Raw genomic sequence first — 22,019 nt, 5'->3', positions numbered from 1 at the left:
ACGGTGTTGTATTCACCTTCGTGGGTCTGTAATCGCCGCCGCTCCACACGTGGTGCCTGACATAGGCTGCATGATGCCAGCGGGAGCAGTGGCGTTGTCTCACCGGTGTATCCAGGGAAGGTGGAAATATGCATAATTTGTCGCATATCAATATAGTCAGATCTGCTCTTGTCTAGTCAGACATTGTGAAAAATGGAGTCTCTACGAATGTGGCTCAGGTGTATGCGAACTTATGACTTCGGCTATATATTGGAAGATGGATCATGGACACTGCTTTACTCAGGGATCATTTTTATTTAGAATTTACACAGTGGTTGTGTGCACTCCAAATCTTTCTATACATGTCTTACCACATGAACAGGAAGGAAATTTTTCATATAATTGATGTTACCTTTTTGTCATTTGAGGTTCACCTCAGCCGTCCTGACAGCGGAATTGCACCTAAAGGAAAACCTCTGCTACAGTGGAATACAGTACACACAGATTGGGAATAAACATCCTTAGTATAAAAAGTAAAATACAAGCCAGGCAAATATAATAAACTAGAATGTACATATTAACTGTGGTATTTCCTAGCTTGTGTAGGGGTGTCTGTGAAAAATCTTTATAATTACAAAATATACCCACCAAGGCTACCTCCGAAAGACGGGGATCTAGTGGTCAACAAAATCTAGGCGAGGAACCAATCTCAACATGCAACCCTGGTTTTGTATAGGAGCAGAGTCAATACAGGCCATATATATTTGTAACACTGATGATTTATACAACTGCTCCAATCCATGTTTGTCCCTTGTATAAAGTTTTTAGCTAGCACCAGAAACGACAAAAATACCAATGAAAACAGCATGAGTGTAAGACTTAGGCTAGGCTCAGGACAGATGTGCTTTCATCTGAGAGAATCTGCTTTTTATGCTGATCACACTCTGATAAATGATTTTGGGTATGATCCAATTTACTCGGGTGAGAATTCTCCATTCTGTCAGTCGGTGAAAATTGAACCAGATCACATCCGAGTGCAGTCTGATTTATTTATTTTTATTTTCCACTGACCTATAGACATGAATGGAAGAATGCGATCTGATAATTGGATGCAACTTGTGCATGCTGCAATTTTACTGCCCCACCCCTTTGGATTGACTTGGTTCGAGGAAATAATATTGGATATGTGCACGTCCCCACGGAATAACATAGGGTTGAGTTCTGTCTGTCAAAATTGACAGGTAGCACTCGTCCAATTTTTACAGTTGTGTGCATTAACCCTTATGATAAAACCATGACCAATTTTTAAAAAGTGATATTAAACGAGATTAGAGAAAACCACTGTCCCCAGGCCCAGTTTATTAAAGAAAACCTCATCCTCCTTGGGTCCATCGCTTAGTCTCTGATGCGGTTCCCGATGTCTTCTTGTCTGCAGCTCTGAGGTCACATCAACAGCGCTGCAGCCCATCGTAAGCTCAACAGCTGTGCCTATGTAGACAGCATGATCTACTGAGCTCGCTGACTGGCTGCCACACTGTTCATGTGTTGTCAGCACTGCAGACAATAAGTCCCTGAAAGCAGCAGAGGACACTCAGCGTCAGACCTGGGGAAGGTGAGTAAAGCTCAGATTTTGGGATTTTTTTGTGTGGGAGAGGTTTTTTTAAAAAATAAAAAAAATAAGCTGCAGCCAATGAACAGGTTTTCTGAAAAGAGAAAACTCCTTTATGTCAGCAGTAGTGATGAGCGAGCGTGCTGGCTACTCGAGTGAGCCTCGGAGTGCTCGGGTACGCATCGAGCATCACTGGGGCTCTAGCGACATGCTTGAGTTCCCACCCCGCATGTAGACAGCCAGTACAGGTGGGCATTGCCCATGCATGCGATACTCGAGTGATGAGCATGCTCGCTCATCACTAGTCCGCAGTACAATTTACAAAGTAATGGACCTCTAGTATAGTGCAAATGTAACAGGCATCCATAAAGACCAAATGGTACTAGGATCTCTATTATGCACTCGGCCACCCTTTCATGCTTCCAGTTTTCGTCTTCATCTTTACAATATCCTCCCTATGCAGGTAGCCCACATGCCCTCTTTTTTATTTTCTGCATTTTTTCTGATATCTTTGTCTAGGTGCTGCATACACTTATATATAAATATTTTTTCTTTTTAAATTGATTAATAAAACCATGGTTTTATGACTAAGTTTTGCAATTATCCTGTTTTCTTTGGCTTTGTTTTCTTGCTCACACATTTGTGTAACAGTATAAGAATGGAGGTGACTACAGGACGAAGGTGCTGGGCGGTCCCTCCTCGTGGCCACATCGTACAGACTGTGTGAACAAGCCATAAAGCAACAGCTAAGAGCGCGCTGTAATAATAATACGTGATTACTATAGTACAATAACATGACGCTATGACTTATACTCAGGATAATAACCCTCTGATACAGTAATGAGGTGCAAGTACCCTCAGTAACAAGTCATCTTGACTTAATGGAAGACACGGGGAAAAACAAATAATAATAATAATAATGTCCTACAACCAAGGAAGTCATGTTTGGTGTAATCACAGGTTGCATGATGAGAATCCTTAGAAATTGCATCTTTGGGTGAACAGGACAGATTCTACATTGGGAAAGTGTCTGTGAATGAGGGAATGCCATATTCATGTACCTAATACTCCAGCAACAAGCCACACTGATGTATGGCAGCACCACAGAGTAGCACATCTGAATTTACAGGAGGACTTTCTGAGGTAGCCATGAATAATACACTTGTGTAAGACAAAATAAAAAAAGTTAGCACCGTTTTTCTTTTAAAATATTTACTTTTCAAAATATGGCCTGTCCATACTTCATTGTACGGCTTCTCACTCATTCTTCAAACTCATGAGTTACTGCAGATATCCTTGCTATTCTTAAAAAAAAAAAGTGCCTTGTTGTCAGCGCCAAGCTCAGAGGCCGTTGCCCGTGGATTAGGTTGGCCAGCTTCCATGCCATTTCTATACACTGATCGAGGCTGGAAAACAAATTGAGTTCTTGGAAAAGCAGTTGTGCTACAAGTTCTTCATGCAAACCTGACAACGGCTCACACGGGTTCGAAGCTGCCCAGATTTCAGCGTTTCCGAAGGAGGAGCACCACCAAATTGTCGCCTCTCTTCCACTGTGGTAAGCCAGAAACTGTACTTATTCGCAAAATAATGACACGTTCCTCTAGCTCCATTGCATTCGATAAAAGGAGTAGCCCGGAAATCTTCTAAGCATGACCCAGGGGATACCAGCGACTGACCACCACCTTCTGCACCAGCAGCTGTGTGCTGTGGAAACAATCAGCAAGATGATGAAGCACAACAAGCTTTAGGAATATGGTGACCAGCCTAAACATGTAAATAAATATTATATATCGATATTATAGAACATCTGTAAAGTCCCTCTGATTTTTTGATTCCTATGTTATGTATAAAAGACATGCATTACCGAATTCCTGTGTCATGGTTTTTATGCTCTACTATCCTGACGACTTTTCCTCCTGCTACAGATTAATAGCTACATCCATCACTATGGGACTGGTTATTGTTTTCTGTTATACCCCAACATTGATACAGATTGAGAAGTACACAAAAAGACCACGCCATATCTTAGGCTATATGGTCCTAATATGTCACAATGTTATATACATTGAAACATGCTTTGTTGGTAGCAGTATCTATAATATAACGCTGGGAGCGTCACTTTGTCCGAAGCCTTTATAGACTGCACAGGCGCAAGCGCCGGCGCAGTCTGGCCCCCACAGAGTGACGCTCCCAGGAGATCGCGGTATGCGTAAGCACTGAACGCATACCGCGATCTCCACCGGAGAGTCAGGGACCGCCAGGAGGGTAAGTATATTCACCTTTCCCCGTTCCAGCGCTCCTCTGCTGTGACAGTTCAGAGGGCGCGATGACGCGCTTAATTCGCGCCGGCGCCGCCCTCTGACTTACCAGTCACAGGCAGAGGAGCCGGAGTGTGTCTTCAAGAAAATGGCGCCGGAAAGCGCGGACTGCGCAGGCGCCGATTCCGGCAGCAGGAATCGGTGCCTGCGCAGTCCGCGCTTTCCGGTGCCATTTTCTTGAAGACACACTCCGGCTCCACTGCAGGTGTGTCTTCAAGAAAATGGCGCCGGAAAGCGCGGACTGCGCAGGCGCTGATTCCGCCAGCAGGAGGACCAAGAAAATGGCGGCGGAAAGGAATCAGGTGGCGCAAGTAACAAATTGCTGTGGCATGAGGCCATGGCACTTCATGCCACAGCTATTTGTTACTTACGCCACCTGATACGGGGCATATATTATGGAGCAGCGTATGGGGCATATGGATGGGAGCAGCAAATTAACCCCTTTACCCCCAAGGGTGGTTTGCACGTTAATGACCAGGCCAATTTTTACAATTCTGACCACTGTCCCTTTATGAGGTTATAACTCCGAAACGCTTCAACGGATCCTGGTGATTCTGACATTGTTTTCTCGTGACATATTGTACTTCATGATAGTGGTAAAATTTCTTTGATAGTACCTGCGTTTATTTGTGAAAAAAACGGAAATTTGGCGAAAATTTTGAAAATTTCGCAATTTTCAAACTTTGTATTTTTATGCAATTAAATCACGGAGATATGTCACACAAAATACTTAATAAGTAACATTTCCCACATGTCTCCTTTACATCAGCATAATTTTGGAACCAATTTTTTTTTTGTTAGGGAGTTATAAGGGTTAAAAGTACGTCTCATTTGAAGTCATTTTGAGGGGTCTATATGATAGAAAATGCCCAAGTGTGACACCATTCTAAAAACTGCACCCCTCAAGGTGCTCAAAACCACATTCAAGAAGTTTATTAACCCTTCAGGTGTTTAATAGGAATTTTTGGAATGTTTAAATAAAAATGAACATTTAACTTTTTTACACAAAAAATTTACTTCAGCTCCAATTTGTTTTATTTTACCAAGGGTAACAGGAGAAATTGGACCCAAAAAGTTGTTGTCCAATTTGTCCTGAGTACGCTGATACCCCATATGTGGCAGTAAACCACTGTTTGGGCGCATGGGAGAGCTCGGAAGGGAAGGAGCGCTGTTTGACTTTTCAATGCAAAATTGACAGGAATTGAGATGGGACGCCATGTTGCGTTTGGAGAGCCACTGATGTGCCTAAACATTGAAACCCCCCACAAGTGACACCATTTTGGAAAGTAGACCCCCTAAGGAACTTATCTGGATGTGTGGTGAGCACTTTGACCCACCAAGTGCTTCACAGAAGTTTATAATGCAGAACCGTAAAAATAAAAAATCATATTTTTTCACAAAAATTATATTTTTGCCCCCAATTTTTTATTTTTCCAAGGGTAAGAGAAGAAATTGGACCTCAAAAGTTGTTGTCCAATTTGTCCTGAGTACGCTGATACCCCATATGTGGCAGTAAACCACTGTTTGGGCGCATGGGAGAGCTCGGAAGGGAAGGAGCGCAGTTTGACTTTTCAATGCAAAATTGACAGAAATTGAGATGGGACGCCATGTTGCGTTTGGAGAGCCACTGATGTGCCTAAACATTGAAACCCCCCACAAGTGACACCATTTTGGAAAGTAGACCCCCTAAGGAACTTATCTGGATGTGTGGTGAGCACTTTGACCCACCAAGGGCTTCACAGAAGTTTATAATGCAGAGCCATAAAAATAAAACAAAATTTTTTTCCCACAAAAATTATTTTTTAGCCCCCAGTTTTGTATTTTCCCTAGGGTAACAGGAGAAATTGGACCCCAAAAGTTGTTGTCCAATTTGTCCTGAGTACGCTGATACCCCATATGTGGGGGGGAACCACCGTTTGGGCGCATGGGAGGGTTCGGAAGGGAAGGAGCGCCATTTGGAATGCAGACTTAGATGGAATGGTCTGCAGGCGTCACATTGCGTTTGCAGAGCCCCTAATGTACCTAAACAGTAGAAACCCCCCACAAGTGACACCATTTTGGAAAGTAGACCCCCTAAGGAACTCATCTTGATGTGTTGTGAGAGCTTTGAACCCCCAAGTATTTCACTACAGTTTATAACGCAGAGCCATGCAAATAAAAAATATTTTTTTTTCCACAAAAATTATATTTTAGCCCCCAGTTTTGTATTTTTCCAAGGTTAGCAGGAGAAATTGGACCCTAAATGTTGTTGTCCAATTTGTCCTGAGTACGCTGATACCCGATATGTGGGGGGGAACCACCGTTTGGGCGCATGGGAGGGCTCGGAAGGGAAGGAGCATCATTTGGAATGCAGACTTAGATGGATTGGTCTGCAGGCGTCACATTGCGTTTGCAGAGCCCCTAATGTACCTAAACAGTAGAAACCCCCCACAAGTGACCCCATATTGGAAACTAGACCCCTCAATGAACTTATCTAGATGTGTTGTGAGAACTTTGAACCCCCAAGTGTTTCACTACAGTTTATAACGCAGAGCCGTGAAAATAAAAAATCTTTTTGTTTTCCCACAAAAATTATTTTTTAGCCCCCAGTTTTGTATTTTCCCAAGGGTAACAGGAGAAATTGGTCCACAAAAGTTGTTGTCCAATTTGTCCTGAGTACGCTGATACCCCATATGTTGGGGTAAACCCCTGTTTGGGCACACAGGAGAGCTCGGAAGGGAAGGAGCACTGTTTTACTTTTTCAACGCAGAATTGGCTGGAATTGAGATCGGACGCCATGTCGTGTTTGGAGAGCCCCTGATGTGCCGAAACAGTGGAAACCCCCCAATTATAACTGAAACCCTAATCTAAACACACCCCTAACCCTAATTCCAACGGTAACCCTAACCACACCTCTAACCCTGACACACCCCTAACCCTAATCCCAACCCTATTCCCAACTGTAAATGTAATCTAAACCCTAACCCTAACTTTAGCCCCAACCCTAACTGTAGCCCCAACCCTAACCCTAACCCTAGCCCTAACCCTAGCCCTAACCCTAGCCCTAACCCTAGCCCTAGCCCTAACCCTAGCCCTAACCCTAGCCCTAACCCTAGCCCTAACCCTAGCCCTAACCCTAGCCCTAATGGGAAAATGGAAATAAATACATTTTTTTTTATTTTTCCCTAACTAAGGGGGTGATGAAGGGGGGTTTGATTTACTTTTATAGCGAGTTTTTTAGCGGATTTTTATGATTGGCAGCCGTCACACACTGAAAGACCCTTTTTATTGCAAAAAATATTTTTTGCAATACCACATTTTGAGAGCTATAATTTTTCCATATTTTGGTCCACAGAGTCATGTGAGGTCTTGTTTTTTGCGGGACGAGTTGACGTTTTTATTGAAAACATTTTTGGGCACGTGACATTTTTTTATCGCTTTTTATTCCGATTTTTGTGAGGAAGAATGACCAAAAGCCAGCTATTCATGAATTTCTATTGGGGGAGGCGTTTATACCGTTCCGCGTTTGGTAAAATTGATAAATCAGTTTTATTCTTCGGGTCAGTACGATTACAGCGATACCTCATTTATATCATTTTTTTATGGTTTGGTGCTTTTATACGATAAAAACTATTTTACAGAAAAAATAATTATTTTTGCATCGCTTTATTCTCAGGACTATAACTTTTTTATTTTTTTGCTGATGATGCTGTATGGCGGCTCTTTTTTTGCGGGACAATATGACGCTTTCAGCGGTACCATGGTTATTTATATCTGTCCTTTTGATCGCGTGTTATTCCACTTTTTGTTCGGCGGTATGATAATAAAGCGTTGTTTTTTGCCTCGTGTTTTTTTTTTTTTTTTCTTACGGTGTTTACTGAAGGGGTTAACTAGTGGGACAGTTTTATAGGTCGGGTCGTTACGGACGCGGCGATACTAAATATGTGTACTTTTATTGTTTTTTTTTTTTTATTTAGATGAAGAAATGTATTTATGGGAATAATATATATATTTTTTTTCATTATTTTGGAATATTTTTTTTAATTTTTTTTACACATTTGGAAATTTTTTTTTTTACTTTTTTACTTTGTCCCAGGGGGGGACATCACAGATCAGTGATCTGACAGTTTGCACAGCACTCTGTCAGATCACTGATCTGACATGCAGCGCTGCAGCCTTCACAGTGCCTGCTCTAAGCAGGCTCTGTGAAGCCACCTCCCTCCCTGCAGGACCCGGATCCGCGGCCATCTTGGATCCGGGGCTCGAGCAGGGAGGGAGGTGAGGAGACCCTCGCAGCAACGCGATCACATCGCGTTGCTGCGGGGGGCTCAGGGAAGCCCGCAGGGAGCCCCCTCCCTGCGCGGTGCTTCCCTGCACCGCCGGCACATCGCGATCATCTTTGATCGCGGTGTGCCAGGGGTTAATGTGCCGGGGGCGGTCCGTGACCGCTCCTGGCACATAGTGCCGGATGTCAGCTGCGATAAGCAGCTGACACCCGGCCGCGATCGGCCGCGCTCCCCCCGTGAGCGCGGCCGATCGGCTATGACGTACTATCCCGTCCAGGGTCAGATAAGCCCAGGGCACCTCGACGGGATAGTACGTCTAAGGTCACAGAGGGGTTAAAGAACGGTGCCGCAGGATGGGAGCAGCACATGACAGAACGGGGGCGCAGGATGGGAGCAGCACATGACAGAACGGGGGCGCAGGATGGGAGCAGCACATGACAGGATGGGAGCAGCAAATGACAAAACGGGGGCGCAGGATGGGAGCAGCACATGACAGAACGGGGGCGCAGGATGGGAGCAGCATATGACAGAACGGGGGCGCAGGATGGGAGCAGCACATGACAGAACGGGGGCGCAGGATAGGAGCAGCACATGACAGGATGGGAGCAGCAAATGACAGAATGGAGGCGCAGGATGGGAGCAGCACATGACAGAACGGGGGCGCAGGATGGGAGCAGCACATGACAGAACGGGGGCGCAGGATGGGAGCAGCACATGACAGAACGGGGGCGCAGGATGGGAGCAGCACATGACAGAACGGGGGCGCAGGATGGAGCAGCACATGACAGGATGGGGATGCAGGATGGAGCAGCACATGACAAGATGGGGATGCAGGATGGAGCAGCACATACCAGGATGGAGACCATATACCAATATAAATGCTCGCCACCCGGGCGTAGAACGGGTTCAATAGCTAGTGTATATATGTTTAACATGGCTTCATGACTCTGCTTGTGTCACAAGAATAGAGAGCTGGTATGATGTCAAGTGACGAAAATATAAAGTGTGTTTTTAGAATGAATTTAGTGTTTTTCTCTAAGGCTGTGATCACATGTAGCCACTGCTTTGCATTGGGATTACTGGACTGCCACTGCAGGCCTTTCAATATGGCTTTAGAAAATGACATTAAAGTTTAACTATTTTTTGGTTTAAATTCTAGATCAGCCTTTGAAAGGTTATATATGTTTGTATTATGCTCCATTACCTTATTTTAATTCCTTCACTCTCACAAATCATGTTGAAAATACTGTTTTATCAACCTAATTCATGCTCTTTTAGAAGTTGTTTTAAACAAAGAGGCGGAAGCGTCACCTTTCATTCCCGATGCTCAGAGAAAAGGAAGCAAAATATGGTATTGGATGTTCAGAACCTTTCATAGGATGATCAATAATTAGAATAACTAAACTTATATTATATATATATATATATATATATATATATATATATATATATATATATATACACATACACACACGTTCATGGATGTGCCCTAGTTAAGAAATTAATGTCATGATTTCTCCTTCGTCTCATTGGAGGACACAGGACAGTGGGTGTATGCTACTGCAGCTAGGAGGCTGACACTAAGTAAACATAAAAAAAGTTAGCTCCTCCGCCGTATACACCCTGACACTGGCCGCAGGAGAACCCAGTTCATGCTTAGTGTCTTTAGGAGGCACATGTCTGGGTTTTTCCAGACCTCGTGGTTTTTTCGGGTTTTTTTTTACCATGAAGACTAGACAGGGGCGACGGACCCTTTTGAAGGGGTCTTATCTCCCCAAACCAACAACAGGCGAGCACGTGGAGTGTCGCCTCCACGTACCCTCTCCCGCAACGTGGGACAAGATTCCAGACTCAGCCCTGACCACCCTAAGGTATAGAAACCTTAGGCTGTACAGGTGCATATGTGCAGTCCGTGCGGCCGCCCCCCACTGCATCACCAATGCTAAGACTGCGGTGATGGAAGGAGGTGGACGGTCCCTCTTCTCATCCCCTGAAGGGAAGATGGAGCTAGGATACCTGCACCTCCATTTATACAGCCCCCCTCTAACCTAAAGCTGGATCCTTTGCAGGGGCTGAGAGGGCTCCGGCTGCAGCGTTCTTCCTGGCGCTCCTATGCGCTTCCTTGTCCCTGTTTTGTCGGACCTGCTGTCGGAGGTCCGGATTGGTGGGCGACGGAGGTTCTGCTTCTCTAGGCCTTCCGGGGGCCTCGCGGCGGGCACCGGAAATTTAGTCTTTAGTCCCAGCTTCTGGCAGCGCTAGGCCGTGGGCGGAAGTCCCGCCCTCTTAGCCGCATAATCTGGCGGGTCCGCCCCCTCCATTCTTGGGTGGCCACCGGAAAATTTAGCCCCTGGCTTCTGGGGAGCTAGGCTGCGGGCGGAAGTCCCGCCCTCTTAACCGCATCATCTTTCGGCGGGTCCGCCCCCTCTATTCTCGAAGAAATTTTAGCCCCCGGCTTCGACCACCGCTAGGCCCCGGGCAGAAAGTCCACCCATATTTCTATTTTCCGGCGGAACCACCCTCCAGCTGGGAGCGCTTGTCATCTCTAAGACAGGAGACATTGCCGAAGTCGTCTGCTGCGCCCTGTGATGTGTTCCACGGGATGGCCGGGGACTTAGGACTGGGGTAAGTGCTACTCCCCCAGCCTGGCAGCTACACTTTATTCCTGCGCCTTATCCAAATTCACCCTCAGATTATATCGGCAGCAGGTCCAGCATGTCTAGAATGACCAAGACTCATACGGTATTATATACCTCATGTCTTACCTGTCGGTCCAATTTTCTGTATGCCCAGAGTAGTCGTCTCTGTGAGGCCTGAAATTCCGAACGCGCTCAGGAGCCCTCCCCTGGGACTGAGCCCAGTGTGTCAGGACCCCCGGAATGGGCCTTATCTCTGTCGCAGTCTATGGCGTCTCTAAAGAGAGCAATAGAGTCCCTACAGACCCCAGTTAGGGCTAGGGGCAGTGGTTCGCCTGTCTTGGAGGGGTCCTCCATCTCACAGGAGCCTCCGGCCTGCAGGAGCTGCTCTAGGCAGACGCGGGGGGAAACGAACCCACACAGCGTCACCCGTTCAGTCTGATGCTTCTACATCCATGAGTTCCGTCTCTCGCTCGCCCTCCAGCGGAGGATAGCGAACAGGGTTCGGGCTACGATTCCGAAGGGTGCCTCAATTTGAAGCGCCAAATTACCAGGAGACAGTCGATAGTCTCATTGAAGCCATCAGCCTCACCCTGGGGTTAAATAATGAATCCACCTTGACCTCAGAGTATTTTGAAGTCATCCTGAGAGGATTTAGTGCAATGTTACAGGGAGTGGCCAGACAAGCGTTTCTCGGGGCAAAAGGCTCTGAATGCAAGATATCCTTTTGCCCGAGCTCCGTAAAAAGTGGGCAGAATCCCCTTCGGTAGACCCTCCCGTATCACGTTTGGCTTCTAAAACGTTATCCCTTCCTAGTGGTTCTTCTATTAGGAATCCAACTGATTGACTAGTAGAAGGCCTGGCTCGTTCAGTGTTTGAGGCCTCAGCTCTCTCGCCCTCCTTTGCGGCAACTTGGGTAGCCAAGGCCATATCATCTTTGAGTAGTGCCCTACAGGATAGGGACCTGCCATCAGAGGTGGCCGAGATCTCGAATCAGATCACTCTGGCAGGAAGCTATCTGATTGTGTCATTGGATGTGGCAAATTGTGCACCATTGGCTGCCGCAAACGCAATTTCTATTAGAAGGGCTTTATGGTTGAGGACATGGCGGGCGGATGCTACCTCAAAAAAAGTCCCTTACTGCTCTGCCCTATCGGAGTGGCCGATTATTCGGCGAAAAATTGGATCAGCTCAATTCTGACACCACAGGAGGGAAAAGCAATTTTCTCCTGCAGCAAAAGATTAAAGAGCCCTGTCCGGATTCAATCGGACAATGCCAAGGCCGTGGCATACATAAATCATCAAGTGGGTACCCACAGCTGGGCAGCCATGCACGAGGTAAGACAGGCCCTCTACTGGGCTGAGAAAAACCACTTGGTGATCTCTGCAGTCCACATCCGGGCAAAGAGAACTGGGTGGCGGATTTTCTCAGCCGTCAGGGTCTGGCGTCCGGGGAGTGGTCACTCCATCTCGACGTTTTCCGGCTGGTTTGCCAACGCTGGGGAACTCCGGACGTGGACCTGATGGCCTCTGGGATAAATGCCAAAGTACCCAGGTTTGTTGCCCGATATCAGGATCCACAAGCAATCGCCGTGGACGCGTTAGTTCTACCCTGGAACCAGTTTCGCCTCCCATATCTGTTTCCCCCTCTGGCACTACTCCCGAAGGTAGTCAAGAAAATCAAGACAGAAGGGGTCCCACCAATTCTGGTCGCCCCAGACTGGCCTCGTCGGTCATGGTACGCAGACCTAGTTCAGCTGCTCGCCGAAGCTCCTTGGCGGCTACCAGAGCGCCCGGATCTTCTCTCCCAGGGCCCGATCTACCACCAGAACTCAGGGGCCCTGTGTTTAATGGCCTGGTCATTGAATCTTGGATTCTAACCCAGGCTGGGTTGTCCTAGAAGGTAGCCGCTACTATGATTAGCGCCTGGAAGCCCGTCTCAGCACGTATTTACCATCACACCTAGAAAGTTTTCTTCATATGGTGCAAAAAGTGTGGTCTCTCCCCGCTTCGTTTCTCTATCCCTAACATTTTAGCGTTCCCCCAAGCTGGCCTGGATTCAGGTCTTGCACCAGGTACCCTCAAAAGACAAATATCAGCCTTGTCGGTTCATTTTCAGCGCAGGATCGCTACCAATTTACAGGTGAAAACTTTCATACAGGGCGTTGCTCCCATGGTACCGCCTTACAAGGCCCCCCTGGACGCTTGGTACCTCAACTTGGTCTTAAGTGCCCTGCAGGAATCCCCTTTCCAGCCTCTTCAGGACGTTTCCTTGACATACCTTTCCTGGAAGGTCGTTTTCTTAGTGACCATAACATCCATTAGGCGGGTCTCGAAACTGGCGGCTCTGTCCTGCTGAGCTCCATTTTTACGGTTCCATCAGGATAAGGTGGTACTCAGGCCAGCACCCTCTTTTTTGCCAAAGGTGGTTTCCTCGTTCCACATCAACGAGGACATTGCTTTGCCTTCGTTTTGCCCGGCGCCAACGCACCGTGTGGAAAAGGCTCTCCATACGCTGGATCTAGTGAGAGCGCTCAGGAGGTATGTTTCACGAACGGAATCTTTCCGTCAGACGGAAACACTGTTCGTCCTTCCTGAGGGTCGCAGGAAGGGACTTGCTACCTCAAGATCGACCATAGCCAGGTGGATACGATTGACTGTTCAGGAGTCAAACCGTATCAAGGGCGCTGTCGTTCTGACTGGGATAAGGGCACACTCCTCTCGGGCAGTGGGCGCTTCGGCACCAGGCATCGGAAGAACAGGTTTGCAAGGTGGCAACCTGGTCCAGTCTACACACCTTTTCCAAACACTATAATTTCCATACTCTGACTTCTGCGGATGCAAGTCTGGGTAGAAGGATTCTTCAGGCAGCGGTAGCGCACCTATAGGCGGTAAGTGCCTAGGGTTTATTCCGTTGAGTCAATCCCCCACCCAGGGACTGCTTTTGGACATCCCACAGTCCTGTGTCCCCCAATGAGATGAAGGAGAAATATGGATTTTTGTGTTACTCACCGTAAAATCCTTTTCTCCGAGACGTTCATTGGGGGGGAAACAGCTCCCACCATGTAAGCCAGATGGCTCCTTTTTTATTTTTTCAAGTTTATCAGTCGGTGGGGTTTGTTCTAGACATGTTGTTCCTGTATTAAAGCTGATTTATTTTACGTTCTACTGCGGTTTGCACCAAACTGGGTTCCCCTGCGGCCAGTGTCAGGGTGTATATGGTGGAGGAGCCAACTTTTTTATATGTTTACTTAGTGTCAGCCTCCTGGCGGTAGTAGCATACACCCCACAGTTGTGTGTCCCCCAATGAGCATCTCAGAGAAAAGGATTTTACGGTGAGTAACACAAAAATCAATATTTTGATTTTAAATGTCACAAAGAATGGCGTTTTTAGAGTGCTTATGTACTGGGCCTGAACTGTGGACTTAAAGGTGTTTTCCCACTAGCAAAAGTTAATTTTAATCAATAGATCTTGGAATAATAATAAGTTCCACAATTGGATGTGTTTAAATAAAATGTTCCTGTGCTGAGATAATCTTATAAATGTCCCATGCTGTGTAAGGTCAGTGTCTGACCGTGCAGGAACATGGTCTGATCATACTACAGCTCCTGGCCAGGGGAGGAAGCTAAAGAGTATACAGACAGGACAGCACGGGATCACAGATGATTATTTCTTTGAAGTAAAACATTGTTTAAGAGGCAGGGAAATGTTTTACCTCACAGAAAGAATCATCTGATCCCCTGCTGTTCTCTCTGTATACTATTTTACTTCCTCCCCTGCCCAGGAGCTGTGGTATGAGCAGACCATGTCCCTGCACGGTCAGGTGCACTCATTACACAGTACACAGCAGGGACACATTTACAATTTTTTATACACATCCAGTTGTGGAACTTACAGGTGAATATCATCAAAAAGTTAATTTATTTCACTTCTTAGGTACAAAAAGTGAAACTTGTATATTATATACAGACGTTATAAACAGAGTTATCTATTTCAAGTGTTTATTTCTGTTAATGTTGATGATTATGGCTTACAGCAAATGAAAATCCAAAAGTCATTATCTCCGTAAATTAGAATACTTTATTAACACCAGCTTGAAATAATGATTTTAACATCCGAAATGTTGGACGACTGAAATGTATGTTCGGTAAAAACACCCAATACTTGGTCGGGGCCCCTTTGGCATCAATTATTGCATCAATGTGGTGTGACATGGAGGCGATCAGCCTGTGGTACTGCTGGGGTGTTATAGAAGCCCAAGTTGCTTTGATAGCAGCCTTCAGCTCCTCTGCATTGGTTGGGTCTGGTGTTTCTCATCTTCCTCTTGACAATACCAAGGTCAGGTGAGTTTTCTGACCAATCAAGCACAGTGATACTGTTGTTTTTAAACCAGGTATTGGTGCTTTTGGCAGTGTGGACAGGTGCCAAGTCCTGCTGAAGAATTAAATTTCCATCTCCAAAAAGCTTGTCGGCAGAGGGAAGAATGAAGTGCTGTAAAGTTTCCTGGTAGACGGCTGCGCTGACTTTGGTCTTGATAAAACACAGTGGACCTACACCAGCAGATGACATGGCTCCCCAAATCATCACTGATTGTGGAGACTTCACACTAGACCTCAAGCAGCTTGGATTGTGTGAGATTCCAATCTTCCTCCAGACTCTGGGACGTTGATTTCCAAATGAAATGCAAAAATTTACTTTCATCTGAAAACAACAACTTGGACGACTGAGCAACAGTCCAGTTCTTTTTCTCCTTGGCCTAGGTAAGACGCTTCTAGTGTTGTCTATTGGTCACGAGTGTCTTGACACAAGGAATGCGACACTTGTAGCCCATGTCCTGGATACATTTGTGTGTGGTGGATCTTGAAGCAATGACTCCATCAGCAGTCCCTTCCTTGTTAATCTCCCCCAAATTTTTGACTATCCTTTTCTTAATCCTTTCAAGGCTGCGGTTATCCCGGTTGCTTGTGCACCTTTTTCTACCACACTTTTTCCTTCCACTCAACTTTCCATTAATATGCTTGGATACAGCACTCTGTGTGCAGCCAGCTTCTTTAGCAATGACCTTTTGTGGCTTACCCTCGTGGAGTGTGTCAGTAACTGCCTTCTGGACATCTGTCAAGTCAGCAGTCTTCTGGAGCTGCTGAAACAGACTAAGATTAAGGGACCTTTTAAACGCTTAGGAAGCCTTTGCAGGTGTTTTTTGTTAATTATAATTTACTGAGATAATGACTATTGGGTTTTCGTTGGCTGTAAGTCATAGTCCTCAACATTAACAGAAAAACACTTGAAATGGATCACTCTGTTTGTAATGACTATCTAATATATGAGTTTCAGTTTTTGTATTAAAGGACTGAAATAAATTAACGTTTTCATGATATTCTAATTTTATGAGATGCACTATTGATTAAAATTAACTGTTTGTGGAGGAAACACACGTCCATGTAAAACAGGTACGTAAAAAAACAGTACTGGTGTCAGTGTTTTCCATCATTGTGTCCGTTTTTACCATCCGTGTGTCATCGTTGTTTTTAAAGAATTGATAAATAAATTACAAAGCTACTACTATAATTTGCGATGTTAAACACTAATGCTGTCTGGATGTTGTGTTTTTCACAGATCCATGGACTTGTTCAGGCCCTTGGCAGCTGTGCTGTTGGGGGGAAAAAAGGACATGTTTCCCCCGTGTACTTTGCAGGGACACGCAGTCTGTGTAATTACATGGACATATGGGTAGCAGCCGAGGTTATAATAGGTAACTGTGGCATTTGATAAAAAAAAGGATACATGTACTGGAAACATGGACGAGAATTTTCTAAATATCACTTACCATATATACTCGAGTATGAGCCGACTCAAGTATAAGCTGAGGCACCTAATTTTGCCATGGAAAACTGGGTAAGCTTATTGACTCGAGTATAAGCCAGGTATGCATTGTCACCTCATCCCTGTGTTGGTATGCGTGGCTCCCCCGTCGCTGTCCTGGAATGCGTGGCTCCCCTGTCCTGGTATGCGTGGCTTCCCTATTCTGTCCTGGTATATGTGGCTACCTCCCTTTCGTCCTTGTATGCATGCTTCCTATTACAAAAAAAAACCATCCTACTCACCCTCCAGCATGCCATCGCAGCATCTCGTTGGTGCCAGTTTCCAGTTGCTCTTTCTGTGCTGAGCAATCACGTGGCACCACTCACGAAGGTAATTAATATTATTCCCTCCGTGCCTATGGGAGTGGAGACGTGTGCATATTCATTACCTTAATGAGCGGTGTCACGTGATTGCTCAGCACAGGAAGAGCAACTGGAAGCCGGCACCAACGAGATGCTGCGAGGGCATGCTGGAGGGTGGGTAAGATGTCTTCTAAAAGACGACGGATGCAGCTGTCACTGTGTAGGCAATAAGAGAAATTAATATTCATTTCTCCTTAGCAGTGGCACAGGCTTTAGCCACAGCTGCCGGCTCCTGCTTCTGTGACCTGCTGCTCTGCCGCTCCCCCTCCCCCGCCGGCTTTCTGGACAATGATTCGTATATAAGCCGGGAAGGGGGGGGCCTATTTTCAGCACAAAAAAGTGCTGAAAACTCGGCTTATACACGAGTATATACGGTATTAGTAAAAGTGGTCCATGGCATCCTTAATGTCTTCCAAAAGGACCTGACTTTCTGGGACTCCATAGTCTCTCCTCACCGTTAAAGAGCGAGATCTCACCCTCTGTATAAACTCAGTGATGCTGTATACGTGCCGTGAAGAATGTACCGCTTGGTGTTGCAATAAAGGACACTTGAAACTGCATTTTGGTGAGTGCATTTGCGTTTCTTTCATTGCTGGTTTTACATATGGACCCATGGTTGCGTGTTCAAAATAGCGGATGCGGCAATTGTAATCGGTATTCTGAATCAAACTCGCCCATCATATGTTAATGGATGCACAAAAAATGGGTCATATTCTGGTTACCATTTGTATATTATGCATTTTTCATGGATTCATTACAATTATTAAGATAAAAAGCTGTACTTCACCTCTAGTATTGATTTATATATGAAGGGCACACGGATGTATAAAAAAAAAAACCATGTGAAAAATTGACATATGGGACACAATACAGACAGTAAAAACATTTGTTTTTTTTTCAGGGTGAAAACTGATTATTTTGCATACACTTATCTGAACTCGGCCTCATAAGAAAGTTTAAATTAATAATGGAAAACTTACCATAAGGAAAGAGTATCCTATCCAAAGGCTCCTCCACCCTTCTGGGCATTGCGGGATTGTGATGTCTTGGCTATGAACAGCCACAGCTTGGGATGGAGCCTCGCACACAGAGCAGCGGCTAATGTAGTTTCTAATTTGTGTGCTGGCTACTGGCATCATGGGAATAGGAGCCGTAGTGGAGAGCCAGTAAGACTTATCATTCCTACTAGCATAGTAACAAACCTCATTGATATTGCAATAAATAAAAGGCATGGTGCTAAATCGAGGTAAGCAGGATCCGGCAAGACCTAAATAAATAAATGAGAAACGGACGTAATCATTCAAGAGCGGCGCGCGAACACAAAATCATTCCACCCATTAACCAACCGATAATCAGATAACTAGATATCTCACCGTCTTCCACCTCAGATCTCGCAGATGACTTACCAAGGTCTTGATTATGGGCCTTTTCCTGTCCTTCTACATAGAGTAGACTGTATCCATCCCAAAGCTTGTTCATTCCAACAGGACATGGCGGAATCTGTTCAGCCTGGCTGTGTTTTACTAAAGTGTAGCCAACACTCACACTCCGCCCAGGCATGCCAGGTAATCCTACGGTGCCTTCCTTTCCTGGTGAACCTGCCATCATGAAGAAATGTACAAACCATTAGATGACACTGGCCTAATACAGTTACTTATCCTCTGCATACACCAATGCCACTAACCAACCTCCAAGGGAGGCTCCACTTATGAGGCAGAGTCGGTGACGGGTGGCTTTCCGCTCCTATCAGACTGAATGCAACTCAACACTAGCGTCCTTCCTCCTTTCATCCCATGGGTATAGTTCATTTATTTCTATGATCTGTAATGTATGTTTATTGCTTCCACCAATTTTAAAACACTTCTGGCGATAATGAAACTACAAAATAATGATGATGGTTATTATAGACATAAGATCTAATATATATGGATGTGCTCCATATTTGTGTAAGGGCTTATTCAGACGTCAGTGATTTTTCTCTTACACAAAAAAATACGTTCAGCATCTCACCAGTGTTTTTATTAGTGTGCCATCAGAGTTTGGTCACTGTCAAGTGTTGCCATCAGAATTTGGTCAGAATTTCATCGTTTTTTTTCAGGGCGGTGTATAAAAAAACGGATTGAGGTCTCTCAAGCTCTTCATATCAAACAGTTCATGAAAGATGGACAGCATCAGAGAGCTGTCTGATTTTTTTTTTCAAGAAACCAAAGAGTTGCATTAGTGATTTTGATCAGGTAAGTCTACTTGAGGTTGTGTGGACCATTTGGTCTGACAAAAAGAAAATGGGACAGGTGCACTAACCCAGACACTACCATAGGTGCCACTGATTTCTGAGAAAAACACACATAGCACTTGTACAAGAAAAACTGACATCAGAATGATCCCTAAGCTTGTAGCGGACAGGTTGGGTGTCACTTGCTTTATCTTTTTGATTCCCTCAACGACAGGAGACAGATTTCAGGAATGGTCTAATCTTAGTGATACACGTTATCAGAAGAGAGGTCTAATGCACATGGTGGAATTACAATGTTCAGGCCAAATTGGTTCAGAGATGAAAAGAGTTGAACTTAACGCAGTGTCTAAAGCAGCAAACCACTGTAAGAGGTGCTGGTGTAAAAAAGCTATTTAATACAGTATACACTGTGTTCCAAATTATTATGCAAATTGGATTTAAGTGTCATAAAAATTTAATTGTTTTGTTTTTCAAATAAACTTGTGGATGGTGTTGTGTCTCAGGGCTCAATGGATCACTGAAATCAATCTTAAACACGTGATAATTAGTTTTCCAGGTTATTCTAATTAAAAGAAAACTACCGTATATACTTGAGTATAAGCCGACCCGAGTATAAGCCGACCCCCTTAATTTTGCCACAAAAAACTGGGAAAACTTAATGACTAGAGTATAAGCCTAGGGTGGAAAATGCAGCACCTACCGGTAAATGTCAAAAGTAAAAATAGATACCAATAAAAGTAAAATTAATTGAGACATCAGAAGGTTGTGTTTTTGAATATCCATATTGAATCAGGAGCCCCATATAATGCTTCATAAAGTTTGATGGGCCCCATTAGATGCTCCACATTAAAATATGTCCCATATAATGCTGCATAAAGAGTAATAAGGGCCTCATAAGATGCTCCATAGAGATATTTGCCCTATATAGTGCTGCACAAGTGTTATGGCCCCATAAGATGCTCCGTACAGTCACTTGACCCATATAGTGCTGCACAAGTGTTATGGCCCAATACAGATGCTCTGCACAGCTACTTGCCCCATATAATGCTGCACAAGTGTTATGGCCCCATTATAGTGCTCCGTACAGCCACTTGCCCCATATAGTGTTGCACAAGCGTTATGGCCCCATACAGATGCTCCGTACAGCCACTTGCCCCTTATAATGCTGCACAAGTATGGCCCCATACAGATGCTCCGTACAACCACTTGCCCCATATAATGCTGCACAAGTATGGCCCCATAAGATGCTCTGCACAGCTACTTGCCCCATATAATGTTGCACAAGTATGGCCCCATAAGATGCTCTGCACAGCTACTTGCCCCATATAATGTTGCACAAGTATGGCCCCATAAGATGCTCTGCACAGCTACTTGCCCCATATAATGTTGCACAAGTATGGCCCCATAAGATGCTCTGCACAGCTACTTGCCCCATATAATGCTGCACAAGTATGGCCCCATAAGATGCTCTGCACAGCTACTTGCCCCATATAATGCTGCACAAGTATGGCCCCATAAGATGCTCTGCACAGCTACTTGCCCCATATAATGCTGCACAAGTATGGCCCCATAAGATGCTCTGCACAGCTACTTGCCCCATATAATGCTGCACAAGTATGGCCCCATAAGATGCTCTGCACAGCTACTTGCCCCATATAATGTTGCACAAGTATGGCCCCATAAGATGCTCTGCACAGCTACTTGCCCCATATAATGCTGCACAAGTATGGCCCCATAAGATGCTCTGCACAGCTACTTGCCCCATATAATGCTGCACAAGTATGGCCTCATAAGATGCTCTGCACAGCTACTTGCCCCATATAATTCTGCACAAGTATGGCCCCATAAGATGCTCTGCACAGCTACTTGCCCCTTATAATGCTGCACAAATATGGCCCCATAAGATGCTCTGCACAGCCACTTGCCCCATATGCTGTGGCTGCCATAAAAAAAAAATCACATACTCCCCTCTCTTCGCTCAGGACCCCGGCACTCTGCTCCTCGTGCGGCTCCGTCTTCGGCACTGACGCTCAGCAGAGGGTGCGCACTGACTACGTCACCGCGCCCTCTCACCTGAGCGTCACTGCTGAAGACAGAGCGACACCCAGACCGAGGAGCAGGTGACTATCGTGCAGCGCAGCGCTCCCCCTCCCCGTATACTTACCTGGTCCTGGCGCTGCGTCCCTGCTTCTTCCCCGGCGCTGCATCTTCTTCCTGTATTGAGCGGGCAGCGTCACTGCTCATATACAGTAATGAATATGCGGCTCCACCTCTATGGGGGGTGGACCCGCATATTCATTACTGTATATGAGCGGTGCCATGTGACCACTCAATACAGGAAGAAGATGCAGCGCTGGAAGAAGCAGGGACTGCAGGGACCGCGCCGGGGGCAGGTAAGTATAATTACACAGCCACCGCTCCCCCTCCCGTGCCGACTCCCGGGCATGACTTGAGTATAAGCCGAGAGGGGGACTTTCAGCCCCAAAAAATGGGCTGAAAATCTCGGCTTATACTCGAGTATATACGGTACTTAAAAATGAGGTTCCACATTATTAAGCAGGCCACTGTTTTCAAGCAATATGGGAAATAAAAAGGATCTCTCTGCTGCTGAAAAGCGTTAAATAGTGCAATGCCATGGACTAGGTATGAAAACATTAGATATTTCACGAAAACTTAAGAGTGATCATCGTACTGTGAAGAGATTTGTGCCTGAAACAGCACAGACAGGGTTCATGCAGATAAAGGCATAATGAGGAA

General features: G+C 45.5%; 1 protein-coding gene across 2 annotated transcripts in view; it reads right to left on the bottom strand.

Annotated features, from left to right (window-relative positions):
• Window positions 1-274: 274 nt before the first annotated feature.
• The window catches only part of COL4A6 (collagen type IV alpha 6 chain), a 362,338-nt gene continuing 340,593 nt past the window's right edge, over window positions 275-22,019 (bottom strand). For both annotated transcript variants that reach the window (XM_069747144.1, XM_069747145.1), the window contains 3 exons: window positions 18,436-18,627; window positions 18,010-18,296; window positions 275-3,292 (listed from right to left, as the gene is read on the bottom strand). In XM_069747144.1, coding sequence (XP_069603245.1) covers window positions 3,032-3,292; window positions 18,010-18,296; window positions 18,436-18,627 — 740 coding nt within the window. In that variant the 3' untranslated portion in view covers window positions 275-3,031. The remainder of the gene's footprint in view (window positions 3,293-18,009; window positions 18,297-18,435; window positions 18,628-22,019) is intronic.

Source organism: Ranitomeya imitator, chromosome 2 (genome assembly GCF_032444005.1).
Source record: "Ranitomeya imitator isolate aRanImi1 chromosome 2, aRanImi1.pri, whole genome shotgun sequence".
In the NCBI taxonomy this organism is placed as follows: Eukaryota; Metazoa; Chordata; class Amphibia; order Anura; family Dendrobatidae; genus Ranitomeya; species Ranitomeya imitator.
Note: the sequence above shows the minus strand (reverse complement) of the source record. Positions and strands in the feature narration are given on the sequence as shown.